General features: G+C 43.1%; 1 protein-coding gene across 2 annotated transcripts in view; it reads left to right on the top strand.

The window, feature by feature from the left end:
- Positions 1 to 305: 305 nt before the first annotated feature.
- The window catches only part of LOC146404749 (uncharacterized), a 197,652-nt gene continuing 176,572 nt past the window's right edge, over positions 306 to 21,385 (top strand). Inside the window, exons 1-2 of one of the 2 annotated variants that reach the window (XM_085016128.1) lie at positions 306 to 364; positions 12,382 to 12,510. In XM_085016128.1, the coding sequence (XP_084872254.1) occupies positions 12,429 to 12,510 (82 nt within the window). In that variant the 5' untranslated portion in view covers positions 306 to 364; positions 12,382 to 12,428. Of the gene's footprint in view, positions 365 to 7,228; positions 7,352 to 12,381; positions 12,511 to 21,385 lie in introns of those variants that run through there. The other variant, XM_085016130.1, reaches the window with a different exon arrangement.

Raw genomic sequence — 21,385 nt, forward strand, 5'->3', positions numbered from 1 at the left:
ATGATCATCAAAATCCAATTTCACAGGAGTAGACCCCTTTGGATTTAGCCTTGAAGGGAGGGTTGGATTTGAACACTCAGGGCTTGGGCTGGGAAGGACTTTCCAGAGGGCAGGTATGGTCTATGCAAAGGCAGACATGTGCAAACATCAGTGTGTGTGTGGGGAGCAGTTAGGAGAGCAGTGGGGAGTCCAAGGAACTGGAGGAAGGACAGTGGAGGGATTTGCCCACTGGATGAGGGATTGTGGTGGAGCCTTGTGAATATATTAATCTTTTGTCAAATGAAGTCATGAATTGTCCAAGGTCACGTGGCTAGCAACTGGCAGTAGGACAGCTTTCAGCCCCGATCTGCTGGTTCTCAGTTCAGTAAGTTTTCTCTTCCTTACTTTCGATTACAAGGGGTTTCTAACTTTGCTTTATTTCTGGTCACCTGTGACAAATACCTTGAGGAGCGCATTTGGGGGGGTTGAAGGCAACGTGGTCCTAAGAGCTTAAGCTTGGCAATCTACCAGCTTTGTGGATAGGTTTACTCTTGCTTTCCTTCACCCTCCCTCCCCCTTCAGGATACCAGTGGGGCCGGGTCTGAGCCAGTGAGACCTTGGGAACAGGCACGTGGCTGGGGGATTACATGTTTGAGATAGAAGGATGTGTGTACGTGCGTCTCTGCCCCATGTCTCTGTCCCAAGGCCAATCATGAATCACCTTTGGAATTTTGTTCACTCAGCTTGACATGGGCAAAACGCCAGCACCAAGAAGAATTTTACTTTGCCCTAAAGTGTGTTTACGTCTGAGCTTAGCTAGAGCTCAGGAAATGGGGCTTATTTCATTGACTAGGAAAGCCCTTTCCTGCAGTTGGCTGTGTGCTGCCTTAGCTGAGAGACAGAGGCAGAGAATGAACTGTGCTCAGACATTGGAAGGGACCTCAGAGATCGTCTGCCAACAGGCTTTCCATGACAGCACGTGGCTTCCTGATGCAGGCTGGGACGTGCCTCTCAGGGCTAGTCTGTTGGCCAAATAATAGCAATAGAGGGCTTAGCATTTGCCAGAGCAGGATGTGGTGAGGAGAGGGTGAGGTCAAGCTAGTCAAATTCATAGCACAGTGAAGGCGCATGCTTCAGAAATGGTAGTTTCCACAGTGTGGAGGATGCTCTGGAGGCTGAGAAACCCAATGTTCCAGAATATTCGGGGCAGGGGTGGCGAGCAGAGTGAGGTTTCCTGGACTTCAGCTCTGCAGAGTCCCTTCTCTCTTAAAGCCCATGTTTTCAGTTCACATCATCCTTATTTTACAAACTTAGAAATGCTCCAAAACCAAGAGTTAGTTTTTTATTTTCTGTTACAAAAATATATATTTTGTAATATTTTTCTTTGGTGATTATTTTAAATGTAATTGATACTTTTTCCTTCCTTCCTCCCTTCCTTCCCTCCTTTCCTTTTTTCTTTCTTTTAAATTGGCTTTGAATTTTCAATTTGTTTTAGTTTCCTAGGCTAGTTGTAACAAATTACCACAAACAAATAGCCACCAACAGGCTTAAAATGACAGAAATCTTTCACAGGGAGGCTTGAAGTCTGAAATCAAGGTGTTGGCAGGATTGTGTTCCTTCTCAAGTCTGTATGGGAGTCCTTCCTTGCCCAGTTCTAGCTTCTAGTGGCTCCTGACCTTCCTTGACATTCCTTGGCTTGTAGATGCATCACCCCCATTTCTGCCTTCTTATCACACGGCCTTCTTCCATGTGTGTCTCTACGTGTTCACATGGCCATCTTATAATAATTCCAGCCATTGGAGTTAGGACCCACCCCAATCCAGTATGACCCCATTTTTCAGATTATAAGGACCTACTAAGTATTGAATGGAGCAAATGAAATAAAACGCACACCAAGACAAATAATCTTAAAATTTTGTTTCATGGGAAATCAAGGGAAGGTCTTAAAATTTTCCTGAGAGAAATAGCAGGCAACTTAGAAAGGAATAAGTGTTGATGTCTTAACATCAAATGCTTTCACTGACAGGTGGAATCTGAAAAAAGGACAGACTGAACTTCTTTGTAGAACAGATGCTGACTCACAGACATTGAAAAACTTATGGTCTCCGGAGGAGACAGTTTGGGGGTGGGGATATGTGCTTGGGCTGTGGGATGGAAATCCTGTGAAATCAGATTGTTATGATCATTATACAACTACAGATGTGATAAATTCATTTGAGTAATTAAAAAAAAAAGAGTTGGTGTCTTATTCTGTTTGTGTGGCTATAGCAAAATACAAGAGACTGGGTGGCCTATAAAAACAAACATTTATTTCTCACAGTTCTGGAGACAAGAAGCTCAAGATCAAGGCCCCAGTATAGTCACATTCCAGTGAGACCCTCTTTCTGGCTCACAGTTAGCCCCTTCTCATTGTATTCTCAAATGGTGAAAGGCGGATAATTATACTAATTCCATTTATGAGGGCTCCAACCCTCACAGCCTAAGCACATCCCCAAATCTCCACCTCCCAATAACATCACATTGTGTACTAGAATTTCAACATATGAACTTTGGGGGGACACAAACATTCAAACCTTAGCAATTAGTCTGGTATTAAATGTCTTAACAGCAACATTATTGCTAGAAGACATTGAACAACCCTTTCAAAGTTCTGAGTGAATGTAATTTTTGTTCTAAAGTTCTATACCTAGCTAATCTATCAATCACATTTGAGATTAGAATAAAGAAAAATTTTTCAAGGACTCTGAAAGATTATGACCAAGATTAAGACTCTATCTTAGAAATTGCTAGAGAATATGTTACAGGAAAAAAATATTAAAGGAGTGAACTAGGAAAGAGGACGTTTTGGGAGATAAAGGCTCCAACCCAGAAGAGCAGCAAACAAAAATCCCATCCTGGCAGCTGGATCTCAAGTCAATGGAGAAACTAGTCCTGATTAGAGAGGAAAGACAGGGAATGCTGTGAAAGGGGTCTTGGTCATGGGGAAGGCAGAGGAACTTAGAGGTTAAATTGTATATTAAGAATTTGAAAATTGCAAAGCTATTATAATGTTGCAGAAAATGAGAAAAAGGAATAATGAACCAGAGACTTCAGGGAAACAATAATAGCATAATTGTATAGGAAAAAACATGGTCCAAATATAAACCCAGCTCACCTGAGGCATGATTTTGACCAATTGATGGGATGTGAAGAGGAGAATCCATTTGAACAGATGCCAGAAATATTATTTTCTGTTTTCCAGATTTTAACATTCACATGCGTAAATCACTGAGGACTTAACTGTGGTTCCAAACAGAAAGTGAACATTATGTATCTTGATAATGTAAATATTACAGGTAGAGCTGACCAGGGGTTGGGGAGTAGAAGAGAGGAAGAAGAAAAGAGCTTTGGATAGTTGATGGGACAAGAAGTGAGGCTTTAACTTGAAGTTGCCAGTGTGAGAGGAAAAACTGAAAATGCGTTTGTAACTCAGTTGGGACAAGGAGGGGGAAGGGAAGAAATGTGGAGATGGTGCAGATGAGTTAAATTTTCCTCCATCATAATGTCTAAGGATAATAAATCAAGAAACAGAGCTATATATCTATTATATAGAAATTGAAAGTAACCATCAGGAGAAATAAAAATAAAAATGATTAAATATGCTTGCTTCTGGGAAGCAGGACAGGGTGGGGCATGGGGGGGGGTCACAGATTTTCAATGTAAGTCATTTCATATAGTATTTGATTTGTTAAACCATATGCAAATATTCCTTATATACCATTAAAAATAGATATACATACATACAAAGATAACTGCTGGATGACCTTTGAAACTTGCTTTTCGCCCTCAATTTCAATTATAATTAGCTGAAATTTCAGCTCAGCTGAATATAACTGTAATTAAAAATCTTAACTGCCTAATGGCAGACAATTAGCTGGAGCTGTCAGGAGCCAAAACGAATGATGGGCAGCATGAAGACTTTGCTGGAAGGCTTGGCAGCAAACCACGGAGGATTCCCGCTCCCTGATTCTTCCTTCACATCTTCTAATCCCAAAAAGGCCGCAGGATTTATGGCAGGATCCATGGCTTTGGACTTAGCTATAGACCTCCATCCAGGTCTTGGCGCCACCACTTAGTGCCACTGAGACCTTGGACAAGTTATTTAAACTTTCTGAACTGATATTTTGTCAGCTGAAAAATGGGGATAACCTCTCTCTTGCAGTGTTATCATAAAGGTTGAATAAAATAATACAAGTACTGATTATAGCACAGTGCCTGGTACACTATGCCATTGATAGCCAATCAATGGTTGCTATTAGAAACTCAACATTTTATGTTGTTGAAACACTAATCTGGAAAAAATAGAGTGCTTTTCCATTAGACAGAATTTGAAATATTGTTGCTCTAGCCTGTGGAATCCCCTTGTCAGGAAAGCTCATAGGTGGCATCCATGTTACCACACTCATCCATGATGACACAGCTAATTGAGCTCAGTATTTTCTCTCTCTCTTTTTTTTTAAAATTGAAATGTGGTTGATTTACAATATTGCATTAATTTCTGATGTATAGCAAAGCGATTTGGTTATACATACATGTATATGTATGTAACTCTATTCTTTTTAAAATTGAAGTCTGGTTGGCTTATGATGTGTTAGTTTCAGGTGTACAGCAAAGTAATTCAGATACACATACACACACACACACACATATATATATATATATATACATACACTTATACATATGTATATATCCTTTTCCAGGATCTTTTCCATGATAGGTTATTATAAGATACTGAATATGGTTCCCTGTGCTGCACAGTAGGCCCTTGTTGTTTATCTGTCAGATCTCAGTATTCTTGTCTGCTAGGTTTGTATGTAGCTTCAGGGATTTTTTCCAGTACTGCTTTGGAGATAGCCATTATGAATTAACCAAAATTGGAACTTGAGGTAAATCTATTTTTTTCTCTTTGACTCGGTTGACAACAGATCCATCATGATAAGCCATCTTTTTTATTTTTTATAGATGTTTTAAAGGCCACTTTGCATTTAAAGTTATTACAAAATACAGGCTAAATCCCTCATGGTGTACAACACATACTTGAGACTCTCTTACACCTGATTGTACCTCCCACTCTCCCACCCCTACATTTCTCCTCCTCACCCCTCCCCACTGGTAACTACTAGTTTGTTCTCTGTCTCTGTGAGTCTGCTTCTTTCATACTACAGACACTGGTTTGTTGTATTTTTTATTCTCCACATATAAAGTGATATGCAGTATTTGTCTTTATCTGATTTATTTCACTTAGTATAATGCTCTTTGAGACCACCCATGTTGTTGCAAATGGCAAAATTTCATTCTTCCTGTGGTTCAGTAGTATGCCATTGTATATATTTACTACATCTTTTTTTTTTTGCTTTTTAGGGCCACACCCGCAGCATGCGGAGGTTCCCAGACTAAGGGTCAAATCAGAGCTACAGATGCCAACCTACACCACAGCCACAGCAACGTGGGATTCGAGCTGCATCTGTGACCTACACCACAGCTCACGGCAATGCTGGATCCTTAACTCACTGAGGGAGGCCAGGGATTGATCCTGCAACTTCAGTTCCTAGTAGCATTCGTTTCCTCCGAACCACAACAGGAACTCCTACCACATCTTCTTTATTCATTAATATGTTGATGGACACTTGGTTTGTTTCTATATCTTGGCAATTGTAAATAACGATGTTATGAACAAAGGGGTGCATATATGTTTTTGAATCTTTTTTTTTTTTTTTGGGGATACATATCCAGGAGTGGAATTGCTAAGACCAGTCATCAGTCATCTTTATTGGCAGGGTGACCATATGGTCACATGCAAGTAACAGCATGCGTCAGTTTTCTCTACTGATACACAGTGACTCTCACATCGGTGCCTGGAATATCATAGCTTTTGGAGCTTCATGGACAGGGATGGTGAAGGAAGGCTTTAATGTCTCTACGGCAGTTAGTATCTCTCCCTATGATAATAGTTTGTCATTACTAGTAGGGTAGGAACCTTGAGGGGATGGGGATAAAGACTTGATGGCTCTAGGAACATTAGGGAACTCTTTGGGTTACAAGAGGATAAATCACAGGTAGGCCCTCAAATGCACTTGATTTCTTTGCTAGATTGGCCTTCTCTGCAAGATACTTCCTATTGAAAGGGTGAACCAAGCCCTCGGACCGTTTCCTTTAGGCTGTAGAGTAATGTCCCACTCATGATAGTTTCTAAGTCTCTAAATCACCAAAGCTTGATTCTTCGAGAATTTATGCAGACGAGAGGGGGTAGGGGAAGGAGGGCTCCTGGATGGTGGAATCATCTGGAAATAATGCAATCAAAGGAGCTGCACTGAAGTTAGACCAAGGCATGATTTTGTCCTGCCAAGAGTTCATGGGAGCAGAAGTTTGGGTTTGGGGTGATTGGCCTTCACTGGTGTTGGTTTAAATGCTATGTAATCTCCGCCTCCTCTCTGCTTTCTCTGAGAGAACAGCAAACAAAATCCAAAGTCAGCCCCGTCACCTGACGACCTTAGATCCAGACAGACTTTCGGAAGAATGAATGTTTGAGCTGCAGTTGTAAGTAGATCAAAAGAATGAATGTTTGAGCTGCAGTTGTAAATAGATCACACACTTCTAGCTGATCCATACAGAGCCATGCATGGGTGTTGGCTTCTCTTCGGCGCATCTACTCAGGCCAGGCTTTCAGATGAAATGCAGTCCAGGAAGGAAACAGCGTGTGAGAAGAAACTCGCACACATAGACGCATACACAAACCCCACTTCTGTAGGGGTGGGAGGGGTGTGTGTGGGTGGGGAGGACAAGGGTGTGAAATCAAATGGATGATTAAGAGAATTTGACAAAGAAAACGACTTCTTCCACCCATTTAACACCCACATTAATCCACTTGGATGAGCAAATGCAAAAGACAAAGAGAATTACAACCTTTTCCAGGCCAAGAATTGATAATTATTCAGAGGAAAAGTCTTGGCAAAATGAGGAATAAACCAAGCAAAAAGGGGGGGAGAGAGAAAGCAGGGAGGGGAGAGAGAGAGGGAGAAGACGCACGTGCACACACACGCACACACAGAAACAGAGATGCTGAGGGGAAAGAGAAAACAGTTGGGTCTTGGTGTTTGGGCAGCCTTTGTGCATGCCCCCTCCTCTCAATTTAAAAGTAAAACATAGAGAAAAAAAGAGCCAAACTCTATGTGAAGCAGCAGTGGAAAACTGGTGGTTGTGATAATCCCCGTCTCCCCTTCACAGTGGCTCTGTGCCACTCTCCTGGTGGAAGTGGCAGAGGTCAGCCGAGGAGATGGTGAATTCTCAAGGCTGTCACGTGGCAGCTGTGTCCTTCTCTCCATACCGCTCCCATGTAAGTGCTGGGTTTTATTTTTAAAAGCCCCGAGGTCTCCTGATAGAAGGAGGGAGTGGAAGGGGGAAGAGGTAACATGTGAACAAGGTTAGAGGCAGAAAGCAAAAGAGAGGAGAAGAATGAAGATGAGTCCAGTTTTCTTGCGGAGTGTATTGTGTGGTTAGGCTCGCCTGGCTCTGCTCCAAGGGCTCAGTTGCAAGTGAATTTCTCTTATTGAATTCCACCCAGAGGTATCATAACCTCAAAAGGCCACTGTTACCCAGAGGGCTTCAGATGGAACCATTTGTGCGTGACTCTTGAAATGCAGGGAGTCACAATTGTCATTTGACAACGTGGGATCCATCAGGCCAGCTGCTTTCAGGGTGGGGGGAATTGTTGACATAATCTAAGCCCTGGTTCCCTTCAGAGGGACCTGTCCCTCTGTTTCTCAGGCTTTTTTTTTTTTCCTTTCTTTCTTTTTTTTTTTTTTTTTTGCTCAGCAGGTGCAGCAGCAAGAAAACTGGGGAGTTTCATAAAAACTAACAAGAGCAAAAAACCAAAAATAAACTGACACACACAAAAAAGACTCAGGCAGATTTGAACATCAAATGCCTACCCAGGGCAAGCAGAATAAGGGGTCATGGGTTTCTTCAGAGTTCTTGGCACTGAGCTTATCTTTTTAATCAAAAGAAGCAGCAAAAATATTACAAAACTAGTAGAAACCCAAACACAGGCTAAATAAAGATCCTCAAAAAGAGCAAAGGCTTTGGGAATGGGGGGTGGGTGGGGGGTGGGGTGGAGGATGGGGGTGGGAATCAAAGCTGACTTTCTGGTTTGTAGGAATCATGTTTTTCTTCTTTTGAACCCAGCACAGCCAAGAGTTGTATGAGGTGACAGGTAACAGCGGCTTTTCAAACATTTCCCACCCCATCCCCCTCTCTGCTCCTGTTTTCTTCATTCTCTTCTTCCTCTTTACCCGCCTCCTTCCATTCATTACAGCCTGGATTCCTTCTTCTTTCTCTCCCTTCCTTTCAGCATTAAGTAGGGGGAGTTGCTTCCCAAAGCTTCGCCCTGATAATAAACCTCTTGTGCGGTGACTCCATTTATTCTTAGATACACACAACCTGTTTTGAATGGGGCTATGGAGAGAAACTCAAATAGAATTAACTACTCTTTTCAGAAGTTGCTGAATACAAGCTTTGGTTCTCGAAATCAAGTTTCAATGATGGGTTTCTTTTGAACAAAGTGCAAAGGAATTCAGAATAATAAGTGTAACAAGATGGAGAAAATTTTATTCACCAGCATTCTCGAGGAAAGCGCTGTAGCGTTTGGGAGAATTACTTTGCTAAACCACTTAGGCTGGGGATTAAGCCCCCAAAGGATGCTCCCAAAGGATGCTCAAGTAACAAAAAACGGTCACTCCACTGCCTTGAAGGAGGGTGGGTCCTGTTACTTGGGCAGACCTTTGTTTTGCTGAATTCAGTGGTGAGTTTAGTGAGCTGGTGTGGAAGAAGCAGGGAGAATGGGAGACCTGGGAGAAGAGGAAGTTCAAGCTGGAGGATGCTGAGTGGAGAGAATCTAGGAAAAGCAAAGAGGAGACCCCAAAGAGATACCCCAATACCTTTTTAGTTAAGGAGGGTGGGGGACTGTGTTTAACTTTTTATCACAAGATTTTGAAACATATTCAAGGACTTTCCTGGAGGCTTAGCTGGTTAAGATTCCAGTGTTTTCAGTGCTGTGGCTCGGGTTGCTGCTTCGGCGAGGAGATTTTGCATGCCATGGGCATGGCCAAAAACAAACAACCCACCTCCCCCCAAACCCCCCAAAAAACCTATATTCAGGAGTCCCCTCTGTGGTGCAGGATCTGGTTTCAGTGGTGTGGGTTGGAGCCCTGGTTTGGAGCAGTGGGTTAAGGATCTGGCATTGCTGCTGTTGCTGTATAGGTTGTGTAGGCTTCAGAGGCACCAAGTCTGTCCCTGGCCCGGGAACTTCCTTGTGGTGTGCATGTGGCCGGGGAAAAAAAGACAACAGCATATTCAAAAGTAGACAGAATAATATAATGAATCTCCAGTACCTGTTGCCATGCAGGGCCAATTTCTTCCTCATCTGTATCTTCAAGGGTTGCTCCATTTTTTTTTTTTTTTTTTTTTTTTAATGGCCACACCTGCAGCAAATGGAAGTTCCCAGGCTAGGGGTCAAATTAGAGTTGCAGCTTCCAGTCTACACCACAACCACAGCAACACCAGATCCAAGCTGCATCTGTGACCTACACCACAGCTCATGGTAACTTTGGATGCTTAACCTCCTAAGCGAGGCCAGGGATTGAACCCACATCCTCATGGAAACTATGCAGGGTTCTTAACCCACTGAGCCACAATGGGAACTCTCCTCTTTTTATTTTGAAGCAAATCCAAGGGGAACTTGGAAGAAAAGAAGTGTTTAATGGGAATTTTGACATGGCTTGCTGTGGTATGTTCTGCCTGTTGCACAGTCTTCTGTAACATGTGCGTAGGTCACTAATGCTTATGTAAGTAGGTTCATCTTTGAGGAAAGCAAGGACATACTGTTTTGCATCAGGGTTCAAAAAAATGAAAACGGTCAGGATACCTGTGGACCCAGGACCTGGACAAGGAGGAACCAGCTAAGAGATCAATGTTACTTAAATTTTACGAATTTCAGCTGAAAGGAAAGACGTGACTTAAAAACAAAAACGTTAAAATATCTGTATACAAGTGCCTTTGGAACTTTTCTGCTCACCACAATTTTAGACATACGTTCAAGGGTCTATTTACTTAATGAAGTGGCTTGATGATAGACACAGAACACTAGGCTGAGAGTGAGAATCTTTAATGACTTAGTTATGAGATACTGGGCAAACTGCCCATCTTTATGGGTCCCCTGTTTACTCATATCTGCCCCTAATTCCCAGTGTTGTTTTTGTAATCAAATTTGGGAAAAGCAAGTAAAAATGTTTTTAGAGGAGTTCCTATTGTGGTGCAGTGGAAACAAATCAGACTAGGAACCATGAGGTTGCAGGTTTGGTCCCTGGCCTTGCTCAGTGGATTAAGGATCTGGTGTTGCCGTGAGCTATGGTATAGGTTGCAGACATGGCTCCGATCCTGCATTGCTGTGGCTGTGGCACAGGCTGGTGACTGTAGCTCTGATTTGACCCCTAGCCTGGGAACCTCCATATGCCATGGGTATGCCCCCCCCCCAAAAAAAAGTAGACTGTGATAATTTTGGAGTTCCGGACATGGCTCAGTGGTTAACGAATCCGACTAGGAACCATGAGGTTGTAGGTTCAATCCCTGGCCTTGCTCAGTGAGTTAAGGATCCGGCGTTTCTGTGAGCTGGGGTGTAGGTTGCAGACGAGACTCGGATCCCGCTTTACTGTGGCTCTGGTATAGGCTGGCGGCTACAGCTCCGATTCGACCCTTAGCCTTGGAACCTCCATATGCCGCAGGAGGGGTCCAAGAAATGGCAAAAAGACAAAAAAAAAAAAAAAATAAAAAAAATAAAAATGACAAAAAAAAATGTTTTTAGAATATGGTGGTCTGTCAACATGTGCTATAGTGTGTAGTAGCGGTAATATTACTGAAAAAGACTGAAAAAGACTTATTCTCCCACCAGTACTCTAGGACAAAGGGACTTCATCTTTTAGATTCTCTTAACAAAGGATTCATGTTTTAGGATCTGAGGTCTTAACAAAGAAGTTGTAGCTACACTGTTGGCTTTATCTTTAGATCATACTTTCCTGGTTGCCCTGAGATGTCTTTGCTTAGAAACCATATCTCTTTTTTTGGCCATGTCTGTGGCATGTAGAAATTCCTGGGCCAGGGATCAAACCTGCACCACAGCAGTGACCCCAGCCACTGCAGTGACAATGCCTGATCCTTAACCCACTGCTACAAGGGAACTCCCTAGAACCTATTTCTTAATTTTAACTTTTTTTTTTTTTTTTTTTTTTTTTTTTTTTGCCATCTGGAGAGGCTGGGAATATTCAAAACCAGGAAGTCTTGGTACCTTTTGTTTGAACAGTTCTTTTAGTCTCTCTCTTTTCTTTTTTTGCATTTTATCATAAGCAGCAAAAAGCAACTAGGTGGCAGCTTCAACATTCTGGCTGAAAATCTTCTCAGCTAGATCATCTGTTTCATTGGTTATATCTTCTATTTTCCACATTGCTACAGGTGACAGTGTTGCTAAATTTTCTACCACCATGTTGCAAGGATCCCCTTTCCTCTGCTTTTCAAATAAATGTTCCTCATTTTCCTTACAAGTAGCCTCCTCAAAGTCCAAAGTTTTTTCCAACAGTGTGTTCAAGGTCCTTTTTTTTTTTCCCTTTTGGGGCTGCACCTGCAGCATAACGGAAGTTCCCAGCTTAGGGGTTGAATCAGAGCTGTAGCTGCCAGTCTATGCTTCAGCCACAGCAATGCAAGATCTGAGCCACATCTGCAACCTACACTGCAGCTTGCAGCAATGCCTGATCCTTAACCCACTGAGTGAAGCCAGGGATCAAACCCGTGTCCTCATGGATACTAGTTGGGTTCTTAACCTGCTGAGCCGCAATGAGAACTCCTTCAAGGCATTTTAATTATCACTTCTTCTGCCCATACCTGGTCCCAGAACCACTCATATTTGAGGTTTTTGTTATGGCTTAATTCCACTTCCACGTACCAACATGTGTATTAATTATCTAAGGCTGAACAACAAATCTTCAACTTATTATCTTGGGGTTTAGAATAATAAACTTATTATCTTGTAGTTCTTGTGGGTCAGGAATCTGGGAGCAGCTTAACTGGGTGGTTGGGGTTCCTGGATTCTCACAAGGCTGTAATCAAGGTGTCAGAAGAGGTGAGCGTAGAGGATCCTCTTCCAGGCTCGCACTCATGGCTGTTGGCTGGAGGCTTCAGTTCCTTGCTATGCGGACCTTAGGGCTGCTCACAGTGGTTAGCTTTCTTCAGAGCAAGTGATTTAAAATACAAGAGCAGGCTACCACACTGCCTTTTATGACCTAGTCTCTGAAACACAGCATCGCTTTTTCCTTATTCTAGGCATGAGGAGTAAGTCATGAAGTCTGGCCCACACTCAACAGGAGAGAATGTACAAAATCATGAACCTCAGGAGGCTGCACTCATGGGGGGACCATCTTGGAGGCTGGCGACCACATCAACTACATGCAGGTACTGTGCTCTCCTGGAGAGACCATGGTGAATGAGAGGCAATCCCTGTCTTACCTTGAACTTCAGGAAGTTCAAGTTGTTGGGGATATAGAGAAGTAACCTGGAAATGTCGTAGTACCATGGCAAAGTTACAGGGCCTCTCTGAGCACTGAGGCAGGGGGCCTTAACCAAGACCAGGAATGAAGTCTTCTGTGTGGATGATACCAAGTCTTGGCTTGGCAGGTAGATAAATGGGTGAAATTCATTCCAGGGAGAGGGGAGGACGTCCACAGAGGCTGAAGTGTGGCTCTCTGGAAAATCTCAGTAACTTGGTAAGGCTACACATAGGATTTAGACAAGAGAGGTGGACATGGGCAAGAAAAGTTGGAAGGGGCCATATTATGAAAGAATTCATAGGCTACATTCAGATGTTGGGACCTTACTCTAAAGGCGGTGGGGATCTTGGCGGTGGAGAGGGCAACTGAAGGGTTTTGAGTCCTTACTGAGTGCCTTCATTGTGTCAAGCAAAAAATATTGAAGATGACCTTGATCTTCCAAAGGTGACATTTTGGTCTGGAAAATAAGACCTGTGCACAGTCAATTGCATTTCAAGGTGGGCCCTGATACCAATTCTGTGAAATGTATAGACAAGAAGAAGTATAGAAGTTTTTTGAAGGAAGAGGTCACTTTCTGGAGGTGTGATCAGTGAGGTTTCATGCAGAATGTAGCATCTGCCTCTCGAGAGGTGATTGTGGGTTTGTTTGAAGGGGAGAGGGGGTGGGGAGAGCCATTCTAGGTGGAAGCAGGAGAGGAAGAGGGATGATGGGGACAAAGAATGGTCCAGTGTGGGTAAGAAAGAGGGTTCTGGGTGGAAGAAGCCATTGAGAGAAAGGTAGGGACAGAGTATAGAATACCCTGAATATCAGGCCAGGGAGTTTGAACCAAGCTCCGTGACTGACAAGAAGACCTCAATAGCTTTTGATCCAGGAGTGTTTGAGTCTAGTTCCCTCCTTGATGCTTTCTTTTTTTTTTTTTCTTTTAACATAGGCTTGAATGTGCTGAAACAGGTAAACATTCCTTCCTGATTGATTTTGGAGGGCCCAGGAAGAGAAGGATCTAAAATGTAGTCCCCAGGACTCAGAGTCCCATGAGCTCCAATCATAGCTTGGGGCCCTGGGTAACAGGTAGTGCATCCAAGTCATGGAAAACATCCTCTCAGGCTTGGTGTTTTCAGTGTTCATGTGATTACCATTTAGCATTTTGTCTAATTAATGGAGTTCGAAGATGTTTGGCAGGAGAAGTTAATCAGCTATTCATCACCAAAGAGCTTCTCTGTAGCTTTTCTGGAAGACTGTCCCTGTTATAATTGAAACTGTATGAGTTCCCGTCATGGCTCAGCAGAAATGAATCTGACTAGTATCCAAGAGGATGCAGGGTCCATCCCTGGCCTCGTTCAGTGGGTTAAAGATCCGACATTGCCATGAGCTGCCGTGTAGTTCCTTTCACCTGATCTGGCATTGCTGTGACTGTGGCATAGGCCAACAGCTACAGATCCAATTCCACCCCTAGCCTGGGAACTTCCATGTGCTGCAGGTGTGGCCCTAAAAAGACAAAAAAAAAAAAAAAAAGAAAAAGAAAAGAAGAGACTGTGGCTGTCTCCTCAACTCAGGTGGAGGGAAGGGATGGAGGTAGAGGGCCAGGAGTCTCCTGTTTGGCAGAGGTCCTGGGGTTAGTTTGGCTCCTGTTAAGGAAGAAGAATGGAGCTGTTGTTTCGATGAGCTTATCAGGGTCTAAAGATGGCAGGCTTTAGCGAGGAGAGGAGAAAGGTGGGCCATGGGTATGCTCTGATGAACCACAGACTGGACACTTTCGATGGTTCTAGCCCCAGCTCTCCCTCTAGGTAGACATGTGACATTGGCCAGACCTTTTAACTTCCTGGTCCTCAATGCTCTTATCTTTAAAATCAGACATTTTGACCAAAACTCCATTTCTGGATTTCTAGCATCTATTCTGTAGACTCCGTGGCCCAATGGATGCTTTAGTGAACAAAGAATTCTTGGTTGAATGAGTTTGGAAACCCTATATACCAAGGGTGCCTCTTGGAGATTCATGACTGACACGGGCATAAGTAAAAGAGGGCAAATGCTGCAGTCAAGTAACAAAATTAAAAACCATCTTTCTTTCTTTCTTTTCTTTTCTTTTTTTTGGTCTTTTTAGGGCAGCACCCTTGGCATATAGAAATTCCTAGGCTACGGTAGAATCGGAGCTGTAGCTACTGGCCTACACCACAGCCACAGCAATGCCAGATTCTTAACCCACTGAGCAAGGCCAAGTATCCAACCTGCCTCCTCACGGATACTAGCCGGGTTTGTTACCCCTGAGCCATGGCGGGAACTCCCCAAAACCATGTTTAACCCAGCATGTGCCCAAAGGCTTTTGATCACAGAAAGGTTTGTTCATTAAACTTCTAGAAAAACTAGCAGAATGTGTTCCTGACTCTGACATCTGTTTTTCTGGTTTCTGATTCAGCTTTATTACTCGCCTTAGGTTTTCTCCTCAGAAATGTTCTTGGGGACTCTTTAAACATCGTAACCAACCCACCTGCCTCTCAATCTCAAGACAGTCTCCTGGATTATAAACTAAAACTCACATTTGAATGTGCAAACCTCTCTCTGACCCTGCAGCTGACTATGGTGACAGAAGTCTCTGGACCGGGAGTTCCTGTCGTGGCTCAGTGGTTGACGAATCTGACTAGGAACCATGAGGTTTAAGGTTCGATCCCTTGCCTTGCTCAGTGGGGTGAGGATCCGGTGTTGCCATGAGCTGTGGTGTAGGCCAGTGGCTACAGCTCTGATTAGACCCCTAGCCTGGGAACCTCCATATGCTGCGGGTGCGGCCATGGAAAAGACAAAAACAAACAAACAAACAAGTCGTCTCTGGGCCACACCTCTGGTCTGCTTGCTCTCAGCCCACCCTCCATATCTTTAGAAGGTAGCAGAATGCCATGTTGGCCAGAGTTATCACTTACTGTGTAAAAAGGGGCATGTAATTTGGTGAAAGTTGGATATGAAGGTCATTTGAAAGGTTAGTTCCATGACTTTTGAGGATCAAATTCTGATTTTTAAAAGACAACCTCATCTTGTGAATTCACTGCTTAATTCAAGATATATCTACTGCCCTAAGTCCACCATTCCACAAAGACAGCCCCTGTATTTTGGGGAGTTAGCACAATATTAGTCTTTAGGGAGTTTTATTCTTTTCTTTTAGATACTACTTGTCATCTTGGAATTTATTGTTTCAATCCAGAGCAATGTTGAAAGTTTGTGGTGAGAATATGCTTTTTTGCTAGGATGAGGCAGAAATCTATGTGATAGTTAAGTCCTATGAGTCATGTTAAAGACCATTGATTTTGTGAGAAATTGGCTAAAACTATAGAGATCCATGTGAAATCAAAGTTTTGCAGAAATATCCAGTGGCTCATCATCTTCACCACTTTTCATGATGAATCTTAGGACGAGAATTCTCAAGGAGGAGGAAAAGACCAAGGAGTTATCCAACCTTAGCTAATAATATCTGGTTACTAATTTTAATTCAAGCCAGTTCTGAAAAATATATAATTCCTGGTTAAATACGGTGGATGGTGGAGCTGGTTGTCCAGTCCCTTTTTTTTTTAGGGCCACACCCGTGGCATATGGAAGCTCCAGGCTAGGGGTTGAATCAGATCTGCAGCTGCTGGCCTATACCACAGCCACAGCAATGCTGGATCTGAGCCAAGTCTGCGACCTACACCACAACTCATGGCAATGCTGGATCCTTAACCCACTGAGCGAGGCCAGGGATCGAACCTGTATGTTCATGGATACTAGTCAGGTTTGTTACTCCTGAGCCACGACAGGAACTCCTCCAAGTCCATTTTGACAAAGAGAAGCCTGTTTGATTATAAACATAAGCTCTACCTAAGCACACAGTGTCACCAGTTCTTATTCTTAAGCCAAATGTATTATTGACTTGATTATATATACTGAGAAATAAAACTGGTGACCATACCATAATAAGACTATCTATTAACTACACAAGTGCCCCACAATTTAATTTTCACATCTCTTATGCTCTTTGGAGAGGTTTTGTTTTTGTTGTTTTTCTGAGTAAGCAGAATTCTTTGAGCCCATTGCCTAAGGGTGTACTTCTGAGCCCAAGTTTATTTTAGGCATTGAAGTGATAATGTAATAATAAATATACTTTTAACACTCTTGGAACTGTAGGGGAAAACAAATTTTCTTCTACCTTCTTGGGCTCTGTGGCTGGCCCAGGAATTAAACTGACATAAGAAAGGGAAACAAGAGAGAAGTATACAAATTTATTTCATGTTTTCACATGTACATGGTGTTCTTCAGGAGGAAAAGAAAGGCCCCAAAGCTGTGAGTGATAAATTAGGGGGATCTGACAAGACAAAGGGATTTGGGTTAGTGGCAGGAAATTTGGGAGAGTGACTAAGAAATATACAGGGGAAACTAATAAAAGATATGTGTTGGAGTTCCCATTGTGGCTCAGTGGTTAACGAATCTGACTAGGAACGATGAGGTTGCGGGTTCAATCCCTGGCCTTGCTCAGAGGGTTAAGGATCCGGCGTTGCCGTGAGCTGTGGTATAGGTTGCAGATGCGGCTCAGATCCCACGTTGCTGTGGCTCTGGCGTAGGGCTGTAGCTACAGCTCCAATTAGACCCTAGCCTGGGAACCTCCATATGCTGCAGGAGTGGCCCTGGAAAAAAAAGGTAAAAAAAAAAAAAAGAGATGGGTTTTTGTAGTAGGGTTTTTTGGTAGATCCATTTTGGCATGGACTCCCAGTCTACGGGGATATCTTATATTTTTCTCTTCTGGGCCCAAGGGGCACCTTTTTCATGGGAAATGTTATGACCTGCTTTTAGGTAGAAAGGGGAGGTCACGGAGCCTTTCCTGCATTTGCTGTTTCTCAAGTGCCTCAAAATCACTGATATGCCCAAGTGGCGTATTTGGGGGTGGCATGTTCCAAACGCCTTCAAAATCCTGTTAAAGCCAAAGGATACATTAACTCATTTCTCCTGGCCTGTCACCTTGAGCTCTGACTTGTTAGTATGGATTCTGGCCAGAGTGATGTCATCTTCACCAGTCTCTGTATCATAGAGTCAACTTCTCTAGGAGTTGGGACACGAGGTCTCTGAGTTTCCCTGTAGCTCTACCATTCTGTGGCTCTGAGAATAGGAAATAGGAAATACCGAAAATTACCTTATTTTTGACTCTGGGGAGCAGGTAGGAAATTGGCCTTAATGTGGTAACATCGATGATTGAAACTTCTCCTGAAAATAGCCATTTCAAGGTCCTCTGGTCTAATCGCTCTATCTCAAGCATCCATTGGAAATGGTCTCGCCCTTGTATTTCTTGTAGCAAAGTTGTCCCTGTTATCAAGGGCCCTGCTATCATGTCACATATGGGTTCAAATTCCAACTTGCTGGTTTTGTGACTTAAGACAGGTTAATAAACCTATTAGAGCCTCCGTTTCCTCCTCTGTAGGAGGAAGGGGACAGTTCCAGCATTTGCCTCACAGGGTTACTCTGAGCATTAAATGAGTGAGTCTGTGCAAAGAGCATAGCAGGGTGTTTGGCACTGTGATGCTCTGTGAACCTCAGCTCTCACTCATGGTTTGGGGACCACAATGCCTGTCTTCACCCACTGTGTGTGTCCTTTCTGAGACCATAGTTTACATCTTGCTTTGGGGGCTGCTCTGAATAAATCCTGTCTGGAGTCAGCTGCCCCCATCCTTGAGCCCTCTTGGGTGTAGCTTCTTCGCGACAGCTTCTTATACTATCCGCCTTCTACACACACCCATTTCGCACCTTCCTCTTGCTTCACACAACCCCTCCATTGCTTCTCAAAGGTAGGAAAATGATCCTGATTATCCTGATCATCCATTTTTTTCTCCCAAGTACTGGTTACCAGTTCCTCTTCTGACTCTGTGCTCTTCCCAAGGCTTGAAGTGTGTACCATCAGGGTGGGGTTTGCTTTCCTCCTTTTCGGAAGCATAGAGGTGATGTGCAGGCAGTTCTCATTTGTGGATACTCTTGTCTAGGGGGGTGTGATATATGAGGTATGGGATATTATTTATGTTCATTACAATGTCTGGAGTCAGCATAACTCGTACCTTAACTCAGTGTCTTTTCAATAGACTGATTTTTTTTCTTTTTTTTTTAAGGCTGGTCACTGCCACACAGATATCATTGGGGTGCTGGCACTATCAGAAAAATCTCTTTCTTCCATACCTGGGATTAGATGAATTATCTTGTCCACCAAGGGAACCCAGAAAAGTGGAGGGTCAAAGGACCTCCATGCTTAGTCCTCTTGTGTGGACCGTGTTCTCCCCAGCCCTGGCAAGAGCTGGAATGTCTCTCCTGATAACTAAGCCAGAGAATCCCAGACATTGAAATTTAATCACCCAGCAAAACAGACATAACGCAGATCTGACAGTGGTTCATTTTTAATTTTTTCCAGTAAGGATATTTACAAAAAGCAAAACCAAAACCAAACAACCCCCCCAAACCCTGAAAAAACAAAACTCCCATTTAGAATCACCATCACTTCATAAAATAAAGCATTTCTTGATATCAAAAGTAGGACACACATAATAGAAATCTCCTTTAACTTGAATGAATTTAGCCTTATAAAGAATTTATTACAATGTACTTCTTTTTTAAAATGTGCCTTGGACTGGGAAAGATGTTGGTAGAAGCTAGCACCTGTCTGTCCACGGACTGATGTTTGAGAACCAAAGTACTGAGTCATGCAAGGACATCAATAAATGCAGGAAAAAAATGAGGGAGAGGAAATGAATAAATTAAATATAGAGGATACACTATGTCTTTTGGACAAAATGGTAGTCTATCTTTCATCCTGATTGTTACATTTTGAGTCTCCAGTCCATTTCGTTTGGCTAAAATGTTTCAGAAAAACACACCTAAAATAGCGAGAAAAATGTGTTTTCCATTAATAAAGAGGCTAGAGAGCTAGAGACTTTTTTTCTGGTAACTCTGTTGGTCTCCAGAGTCCTTCCTGAGAGAGTTCTTGCTCTAGCCTGCTGGTGCCATTTGCATGCTAATCATTTCTGTAATTGCTCTTCCCAGCTCCCTTCAAACCCAGTAGGAGGCAGCTCTGAAATTAACTAAAGTTCGCAGAGTGGGGCCATGTCAGTTGGGGGCCAGGTCATGTGGGCACGGTGGCACTGTCAGACTCTCCAGCACACTCTACCTTGTGACCCCACGCTGGAGAATTCTGGTCAGGGTGCAGGTAAAATAGCCTTGATCGAAACCCAGAGCTCATGGTACAGGTCAACCAAGGTTTGTTATTGCCAAAATGGCAACAAGAGAAGTTTAATTTTGTCTTGTGTTAGGAGAAAAGTAAGGAGTGATGCTAATGGCCAGGCAGCTGGTGTTGGGTTATGTGTTTAGATTATAAGCCATAAAAGGCTTCCATCCATGTTAGATCACTAATATGTTGTGAGAGAGAGACAGTGAGAGACAGAGCCAGAGATGGAGAGACAGGAAGACAGAGACAGACAGAGACAGTCTGACTAAAGATCTGAACACATCCCCAGCTATTGTATGTGTTCATGGATTATAGAGTGAAACAACTCCGAGGAACCACAGACATTTTTTATTCTTACTCTCAACTTCTCTAAAATGGAAATAAATATTCGGGGAGGGTTCATGCCTTGCCTAAGGTCATACCCTTGGAACAGGGTATAGAGCTACACTGCTCGGTATGGTAGCCATACGTGACATGTGGCCGTTTAACATGAACACTTCCAGTTCGCTAGCCACATTCCTCTACATTGGACTGCACAGGAGTAGGACATTTCCATTGCTGCAGAAAGTTCTATTAAACAGAATTACTCTAGAGACTCTTTGTTCATGTTCCTCCCACTATTATAGTAAGATTCCCCTCCCTCCCTATGGACATAATCTGTATCTATAATTCTTTTATATAGTGGGAAAAGCATATTTTGACATTCATTTAGGAATAAATTCCAAGTCTCTTATTCCTGCCCTCCTTTGAATGTGGGAGCAACTTGGAGTTCCTGCTGTGGCTCAGTGGGTTAAGAACCTGACTAGTATCCATGAGTATGCAGGTTGGATTCCTGGCCTTGCTCAGTGAGTCAAGGATCTTGTGTTGCCGAAAGCTGTGGTGTAGATTGAAGATGAGGCTTGGATCTGGTGTTGCTGTGGCTGTGGTGTAGGCTGGCAGCTGCACCTCCCATTCAACTCCTAGCTTGGGAACTTCCATATGTGGCCCTAAAAAGAAAAAAAAGAAAGGAAGAAAGCAAAAAAAGTGGGAGCAACTTGAGTGAGTTTCCTAGCTTTTCTAGAACTGGTGCCTTACCTGTTAAGCATCTTTTCCTGTGATACAGAATTATTAGAGCATGGTTTAGAAATATGGTGGCTTTGACTTCAGGGTGTGACTCCTCCTTTAAAGCTAATATTGATGTAACAGTGGAGTCTTTAGAAAACCCATACAGCTCCTTGAGGAAAAACTGGCCATAGATGTCTAAGGGCTTTAAATTAACCTTGTAAATCTCAAGATTATGGGGGAAGAGCTAGTAAGTTTATTGAATGTCTCTCATCTGGCTCTGTTTCAGGCAGATGCCTGATGGGCAAGGGTAGTGGTAGGTATGAGAACAGAAATTCAGGTATCGGAAGGTATTTAATAAAGAATCCAGGAGTTCCCGTCATGGCTCAGTGGTTAACGAATCCGACTAGGAGCCATGAGGTTGCGGGTTCGATCCCTGGCCTTGCTCAGTGGGTTAAGGATCCAGCGTTACCAGAGCTGTGGTATAGGTCACAGATGCGGCTCAGATCCTATGTTGCTGTGG

Source organism: Sus scrofa, chromosome 3 (assembly GCF_054392235.1).
Source record: "Sus scrofa isolate SSC_HxYL_T2T_F1_AM1 chromosome 3, Sscrofa_HxYL_maternal_Yorkshire_Landrace_v2.0, whole genome shotgun sequence".
Taxonomy (NCBI): domain Eukaryota; kingdom Metazoa; phylum Chordata; class Mammalia; order Artiodactyla; family Suidae; genus Sus; species Sus scrofa.